This window comes from Notamacropus eugenii, chromosome 5 (genome assembly GCF_028372415.1).
Source record: "Notamacropus eugenii isolate mMacEug1 chromosome 5, mMacEug1.pri_v2, whole genome shotgun sequence".
Taxonomy (NCBI): Eukaryota; Metazoa; Chordata; class Mammalia; order Diprotodontia; family Macropodidae; genus Notamacropus; species Notamacropus eugenii.
In genome coordinates this window covers 138,061,401-138,069,905 of record NC_092876.1, presented here as the reverse complement: position 1 = coordinate 138,069,905, position 8,505 = coordinate 138,061,401, and the positions used below count along the sequence as shown (strand labels likewise).

The 8,505-nt window shown below is 40.1% G+C and overlaps 1 protein-coding gene across 4 annotated transcripts in view; it reads right to left on the bottom strand.

Annotated features, from left to right (window-relative positions):
* Positions 1-1,079: 1,079 nt before the first annotated feature.
* LOC140508905 (uncharacterized) overlaps positions 1,080-8,505 on the bottom strand; it is a 55,838-nt gene continuing 48,412 nt past the window's right edge. For 2 of the 4 annotated variants that reach the window (XR_011968524.1, XM_072616805.1), the window contains exon 3: positions 1,080-1,877. Coding sequence is in view for 1 of the 4 variants with exons in the window: in XM_072616805.1 (XP_072472906.1) it covers positions 1,304-1,877 (574 nt within the window). In the remaining 3 variants the exon portion in view is untranslated. Of the gene's footprint in view, positions 1,878-3,210; positions 3,308-4,484; positions 4,571-8,505 lie in introns of those variants that run through there. The other 2 variants (XR_011968525.1, XR_011968526.1) reach the window with 2 other exon arrangements.

Sequence of the window (8,505 nt, the reverse complement as noted above, 5' to 3'; positions counted from 1 at the left end):
GGAAGACTAGCACCTCTGGTGTGAGAGCTTCTCAAGTCCTTTTCAGGACTGCTCTTCCACCTTTACTGTCTACCTGCGACTTAACTTTCACCTGTGGCTCCAAGAAGCTATAGCCAAACCCTGATAGAATCATCTGGGCAGCAAGTTAAGCCATGATGATGGTTAACAGGCCTCAAACGTGTCTGTAAGTTAGGGGGATGTCTACCCCCAAGCATGTGAAAATATTCCCTGGTGGAACAGGCAGATGAGAATGACTTCTTCCAATAGCCATGAAGGCGGCTGACACAGGCACTGTGGAATACTAAGAGTTTAGTCAGACATTAAAGATGCTAAGGTCATCATCCACTGCATCCAGGGCCAGTGTTGGTTGTTTTGACTTCTGTCCAGCAACTGGATTTAGATGACTCTGGAAGACAAAGTGAAGCTGATGACTTCATGCAACTGTGCCTCACTTAAATCCATTTCACTCATGAGTTAAGATATCACGTGATGATGTCATTGGTCCTCTTTTAAAATGAGGGATGAAAAACATTATCTTGTATGTGCCTGGCTATTTGCATGTTTCCTCCCCATTAGAATGTGAGTTCCTTGAAAGCAGGGAGTTTCTTTGTGACTCCAGTCCTTAGTACAGTGCCTAGCATATAGTAAGCACTTAATAAAGGTTCATTGACTGACCTGTAATTTTCATTAGTTCCATGGTAATGTTTGCAGTATTATTTCCAGGCATACTTTAATGTCTCCAAAAAAATGAGTGTGTGTATTTGTGTATCATTTTCGAAAATAAAGTTTGTCAATTAAAACATAAATTAAGTTTTAGTTTCTTTAGGTCTGCTTAATCAATGAAAATAATTATGATTGAACATTCAGTATATATTCACCTTAAAAAAATTCTCTGGGTATACATTTCAATGAAAAATGATGTATATCGTTATGATAGGTAATACTTCAGGGTAATCATGGTCCCTCACCAAGAGTAAGGCCCTGAAAAAATTAAGATAAGCACCCAAGGAAGCATGGGTTTGATCATGGAGAAAGAGAGATAGGAAGACACCAAGAAAAAGAAAAAAAACCATTCAGTCATAATTGTCCTCCAATTTTATTTTTTAAAAATTTATAAATAAAATATGTAATCAGTATGGTATAGTGAAAAACATTACACTTGGATTACAAGGATCTAAGTTCTGGTCAGGGGTGCACTAATGTCAGCTTGAACCCAGTTCATAAGGGTCAGTTGTTAAATTTTCAGTGTAAGCACTCACATCTTGAAAATTGGCAAATGATAATCATACTTATTCGCTCTATCTCATGGGGTTATTGTGAAGCTAAAATGAAATAATGTATGGGAAATATTGAGTCCCCTGAACTTGTCTTTTTGAGTTGCCATATTTTCCAGAAGCAGTGGACCCAGAGCATTGCAGGAGGCCTTGAAGGTAACAAGGATGAAGTGACCTCCGCCCAAGATGACATAGTGTGTTGTTTGCATCCCAAACTGGACTCCTTGTGTGTCCTTGGAAGTCAAAACAGGTGCCAGTCTATTTATGCAAAGCTGAGAGACTGCTTCAGCAATTGGAACCCTTGTAGATAAGCAGACCCTCTTATCTTCATCGTCTAGCAGTTCCCATGGGAAAAGAATGCTGCTTTCACCATCACCATGCGCGTTCCCTTCCTGAGGATTTTTTTTCCTTTTCCAGTACTGCACCTTTCTGCCTCCCATGCTATGCTCCTTTATGTAGAGATTGGTGTTTCCTCCTCTCTTTGTTGTACTCTCAATAATGCAAACTTCTATATGGATGATGAACTCTTTGGGTTCCACATGCATGTTCATTTCTCTTGTAACAAACCTTGTTTTCACATAAGTTCCATGAAGTTGTGATTGTCTGTTGAGATAACCAGTGTATAAGCTTAAAAGGACACATAATCATACATTTTTCTTCTGATAATTATCATTTATAGATACTCTTTTCTGCTCTTAAACTTGCCAGCTAGGAGCCATAGATAGGCAACATGAAGTTGTTGTGAGGAAAGTGCTTCAAATTTTTATTTTTAAATAAAAATTTGGAAATAAAATATATAATTTACAAAGCAAGATTGTGAGAAAAGCATTGATCTTGGAGACAAAAGATCTGTGGAAAGCTCCATAAATGAGGGTAGTTAGGTGGTGAAGTGGATAGAGTGCCTGGCCTGGAGGCAGAAAGACTCATCTTCCTGAGTTCAAATCCAGCCTCAGACACTCACCAGCTGTGTGACCCTGGGCAGGTCACTGAACCCTGTTTGCCTCAGTTTCCTCCACCATAAAATGAGCTGGAGAAGGAAATGGCAAACGACTCCATTATCTCTGTCAAGAAAACTCCAAATGGTCATAGAGAGTCAGACACAACTGAAAAATGACTGAATACCAACAATTAAAACATAAATGTAAGGCTAAATGGCATAGTAGAAAGAGCTCTGGAGACCTGGTTGAGAATTCAGTTAAGATTTGCCAGCTTCATAACTAGGCACATCTCTTAAACTTGCAATCTTATCCTTTTCATATGTAAAGTAAAAATAGCAATAGTTAGCACTATCAATCTCAGAGAGTGATGGTAAAGAAAGATCTATGTTAAGTGTAGTGGTTACTACAATGGAAATGGCTGGGTTGGGCACAGCTAAACCAAAAACTCTAGAATCTGTGGAAGGGCAAATTATCAATCTAAGAACCCTAGGTATCTGGACCCAGCACACCACATGGTAACCACTAATCCATATGTCTTATATGTATATTCAGTAAAACTTCATCTATCCAGGTCATTCAAACTAGGGCATGGTCCCCAAACCATCAGAATGGCAGCCTCTATACCACTATGCTGTTGGGTCCAGATCAATAAATAAATAACAATTTTACACCTGGATGGATGGATAGATACTAATGCAAGTCTTTCAAGGTGTAGAGATAGCTTGAAAAATTCCCTTCAACAGGAACTTCTAGAAAGTCTTTTAAGGAAAGTGAAAGCAAGACCCAATTTAACTGTTTCTGCAATAACACAGGTTGATAGAAGACTATATCAAATAAACTGTATTCTTTAAGAAATCCTGTGGGTAATATAGATATGAACAAGTTTGTAGAAGAGGCAAGACAGTCTTTAGAGAGACATGAGAAACAGTGACTCAGACTGTACCTAGAAAGACAACTGAGGGTCACCTTAAATAAGAATGACAGCCATGGGCAGGGGGTACTAATGAATTAATTAGATTTTAATTAAAAGAAAAGTTTCCTTGTGCTTGTGCTGTCCCCACTGTCCTCTACTGCTTCAGACGCTGCCACAGTATCCTGCAGAAAGAAAGGTTGGAAGTCAGTCTCTCCCTCTCTCCATCCCTCCCTCCTTTTCTCTCCACAAGAGGTAATGGTGAGGTTACAGACATGATCATCAGCTCCATAAATATGCAGAAGAAAGACAAATCAACCTGAATCCCAGAAAAAATAATTAAAATATAAATAGACTTGTTTGTTTCAAGGATTTGTGGGGGAATGCTTGACTCAGTCTGAAGATTAATCAGCGATATGCAATTATCCCTTCACACTCATGTAAAATGATAACCCCAGTCCCATCCAAATGGTGTGAGTGCAGAAAGCTGAGGTGGCCCCTTAAGACGCGGGTAACAAATCCCCTTGTTCCCCTGGCAGAGTTTCCAGAGCAAAACTGCAAGCCCCACCCAACTGGGAACTGGTTGAAACCAGATTTGTGTTTCCTTTCAGCTTCAGCTTCATCAGATGGCCAATAAACAGCTATTGGGTGCCTGTGTACCCAGTGTTGTGTTAAGGTTTGTAGGCAATGTGAAGAATCATACATATGCTCCAGATTTGTAGGAATAGTGCCAATTTCAAACCTAAATCTTTGGAATTTGGTCTGGAAAGGCCCTTAGAAACTAGCCACATTGTTCAACATACACTTGCCAAAAAGACTATTTTATGGAGAACTCACACAGGGCAAGCATTCCCACAGGGGTCAAAAGAAGTGATACAGGGATGCTCTTAGGGTCTTTCGTAAGAACTTTGAAATGAATTGTGTGACATGGGAGACACTGGCACAAGACTACTCAATATGGCATGCCACGTCAAGGAAGGTGTTGTGCTCTATGAGAAAAGCAAAACTGAAACAGCTCAAAGGGAATGCAGGATTTGCAAATTTAGAAAATTCACCCCAAATGTTCATTTGGATTATTTGTGTCTACCTGTGGTAGAGCATTCTGAGCTCAAATTGGTCTGATCAGCCACAGTCGGACACATTGAAATTCAGCTGTAGTATAGTGATGTCATTTTGGTCCTCTTTGAAGAAAGAAGGGCGATAACCAACCAATCCAAAACCTGTTACTTCACACATAAGGAAGCTGAGGTCCATCCTGGTTAATTAAGTTCAAGGATTTGTTAAGTGCCTATTATACTCCAGGCACTGTGGTGGGCACTGAGACACAAATAAAACCAAAACAGTTTTTGCCCTCAAAAATACCTTCTACTGATCCAAGTTCAACCAATTGGTGGCAGAATTAGAATTCAAATCCAGCTCCTTTCATTCCAAATGAAGTGCTCTATTCACTATAGAAAAAAACAAACAAACAAAAGAACCGAACAAAAATTATTCTGCCCATTTGGTCCCACAAACCATCAAAATGTCTCAGAAATGCTATTGTTTCCGTATAAAATAACTCGATGAAACAAGGCAGTAAACTCTACAGTAATAATATGAATAGGTTGCAGATGACTGAAAAATGCAAATGGTAGAGATTAACAGATTTTTAAAAAAATATCTAGATTCCAACATCCTCCTCCCATTCTTATGCCCATAATGTTTTCAACCCCTTAACCCCATGATACAGATCAATAGTTTTGGCTCAAGTCTCTCTGCATGCGTCATACATAGTGTTGGTGCTGCTAGTGATTGGTTGAAATGTTTCTATAGACCCCTGACATTGTCTTGTGTTTTACAGTTTTATAGTTCATAGTTTTATAACTAAAGGGGCTGGGGACTATTTCCAACAAAAGTAATGGAGATATTTCAATACTTTGAACTATTCAATCCATCATTTAGGGTTATGCACTCTAAATCCAATTCTATCAATCCACCATTGTTGTGGCAAGCTCCCTCCACTGATGCAGGTCGCAACCTCTCCTGTCTTCCTAATTCTTTGGAATTCTTGACCATGTCTTCCCATAATTCTGTGTAGGATCTATCTAACATGCTAGAGACTTTGGTCTAGGTCTTTTTTTTTTTTTTCATGATTCCTATGCAGCACTTGGCTCACTCTTCTTTTAATCCTTAGCATGGTTTTGTGTCAAGACTCCCTCAATAGTTATTTAAAACTCTTGATTTCTACCAATGAGCCTTAGAATCTAGATTCCCTAGGCACTAGGCCTTTCAGGAGCAGAATGGCAAAGCTTCTGCTGCAACTCTCTGATTGTCCTTTTCTTTTTTCTTTTATTTATTTATTTTTTAAAATTAATTTATTTAACTTTTAACATTCATTTTAACAAAATTTTGGGTTCAAAATTTTCTCCCCATTTGTCCCCTCCCCCCACCCCAAAACACTGAGCATTCTAATTGCCCCTATCACCAATCTGCCCTCTCTTCTATCATCCCTCCCTTCCCTTGTCCCCATCTTCTCTTCTGTCCTGTAGGGCCAGATAGCTTTCTATACCCCTTTACCTGTATTTCTTATTTCCTAGTAGCAAGAACAGTACTCGGCAGTTGTTCCTAAAACTTTGAGTTCCAACTTCTCTTCATCCCTCCCTCCCCACCCATTCCCTTTGGAAGGCAAGCAATTCAATATAGGCCATATCTGTGTAGTTTTGCAAATGACTTCCATGATAGTCGTGTTGTGTAAGACTAACTATATTTCCCTCCATCCTATCCTGCCCCCCATTGCTTCTATTCTCTCTTTTGATCCTGTCCCTCCCCAAGAGTGCTGACTTCAGATTGCTCCCTCCTCCCATTACCCTCCCTTCTATCCTCCCCCCGACCCTGCTTATCCCCTTCTCCCCCACTTTCCTGTATTGTATGATAGGTTTTCATACCAAAATGAGTGTGCATTTTATTCCTTCCTTTAGTGGAATGTGATGAGAGTAAACCATGTTTTTCTCTCATCTTCCTTCTTTTTCCCTCCACTAAAAAAGTCTTTGCTTGCCTCTTTTATGAGAGATTATTTGCCCCATTCCATTTCTCCCTTTCTCCTCCCAATACATTTCTCTCTCACCACTTAATTTCATTTTTTTAAGATATGATCCCATCCTATTCAATTCACTCTGTGCTCTCTGTCTGTGTGTGTGTGTGCGTGTATGTGTGTGTGTGTGTGTGTGTGTGTGTGTGTGTGTGTGTGTGTGTAATCCCACCCACTACCCAGATACTAAAAAGTTTCAAGAGTTACAAATATTGTCTTTCCATGTAGGAATGTAAACAGTTCAACTTTTGTAAGTCCCTTATGACTTCTCTTTGCTGTTTACCTTTTCATGCTTCTTTTCATTCTTGTGTTTGAAAGTCAAATTTTCTTTTCAGCTCTGGTCTTTTCATCAAGAATGCTTGAAAGTCCTCTATTTCATTGAAAGACCAATTTTTCCCCTGAAGTATTATACTCAGTTTTGCTGGGTAGGTGATTCTTGGTTTAAGTCCTAGTTCCTTTGACTTCTGGAATATCCTATTCCACGCCCTTTGATCCCTTAATGTAGAAGCTGCTAGATCTTGTGTTATCCTGATTGTATTTCCACAATACTTGAATTGTTTCTTTCTAGCTGCTTGCAATATTTTCTCCTTGACCAGGGAACTCTGGAATCTGGCCACAATGTTCCTAGGAGTTTCTCTTTTTGGATCTCTTTCAGGCGCTGCTCTGTGGATTCCTTGAATACTTATTTTTCCCTCTGGTTCTAGAATCTCAGGGCAGTTTTCCTTGATAATTTCATGAAAGATGATGTCTAGGCTTTTTTTTTGATCATGGCTTTCATGTAGTCCCATAATTTTTAAATTGTCTCTCCTGGATCTATTTTCCAGGTCAGTTGTTTTTCCAATGAGATATTTCACATTATCTTCCATTTTTTCATTCTTTTGGTTTTGTTTTGTGATTTCTTAGTTTCTCATAAAGTCATTAGCCTCCATCTGTTCCATTCTAATTTTGAAAGAACTATTTTCTTCAGTAAGCTTTTGAACCTCCTTTTCCATTTGGTTAATTCTGTGTTTTAAAGCATTCTTCTCCTCCTTGGCTTTTTGAACCTCTTTTGCCAATTGAGTTAGCCTATTTTTCAAGGTGTTATTTTCTTCAGCATTTTTTTGGGTCTCCTTTAGCAAGGTGTTGACCTGCTTTTTATGCTTTTCTTTCATCTCTCTCATTTCTCTTCCCAGTTTTTCCTTCACCTCTCTTACTTGATTTTCAAAATCCTTTTTGAGCTCTTCCATGGCCTGAGCCCATGATATATTTATTTTGGATGTGTGGGATACAGAAGCCTTGGCTTCTGTGTCTTTCCCTGATGGTAAGCATTGTTCTTCCTCATCAGAAAGGAAGGGAGGAATTATCTGTTCACCAAGAAAGTAACCTTCTATAGTCTTATTTTTTTCCCCTTTTCTGGGCATTTTCCCAGCCAGTGACTTGACTTCTGAGTTTTCTTTCTACACCCACCATGCCTCCAGATCCACCCAGCCAGTGCCTGGGGTCTGAGATTCAAATGCCACTTCCCAGACTCAGGGCTTTGGGTGGGGGCAGGGCTGCTATTCAGTGTGAGATTAAGTTCAGGTGCTCAGGTGGGGGCAGGGCCGCCTCACGGGGCTCAGTTCCTTCAGGGGGTTATGCAGAGACCTTCAACAATGAATCCTGGCTCCTGCCTGCTTGGGGAGCCCCTGTCCACTGCTGCCCCCACTGCTGCCTCCCAAGGGAGCCTGAGTTATGAGGACACCCCACTCCCCTCTCAACGAGCCAAAGAGACCCTCTCACCAACCCTTGTCACCTGTGGGTGGAGGGACCTGTGTGGCAGCTGGAGATTCTGTCCCTGAAGCCTGCTTGGATCTGCTTCTCTCGGTGCTGCGTGGCCAAAGCAGGGCTAGACTCTGCTCCAGAGCATGGTGGACCTTTCGGGTCAGGTTTTCAGGTCTCTCTGGAACAGAAATCTCGTCAGCTCCATTGTTCTGTGGCTTCTGCTGCTCCAGAATTTGTTGGGAGTTCTTCTTTACAGATATTTTATGGGCTGTGGGTTAGGAGCTAGCATGTGTGTGTCTTTCTACTCCACCATCTTGGCACCTCCCCCCTCCCTTTTCTTTTTTCTTAATAATTTTATTAAAATTTTAATTTTTATATTTTCTACACTCCCTAATATGCTCCCTCCCTTTCCCAGAAAATAGTTCTTTATCACAAAGAATTTCAGAAAAGGAAAAGAAAACCCATTCAGCCAACCTAACCAACCTATTGAAAAAAGTCTGATGTGTTGCATACAATTAGTCTCTCACCTCTTTAAAAGAAGGTAAAAAGATCTCTTTCATCTTTTTTCTCTCTTTC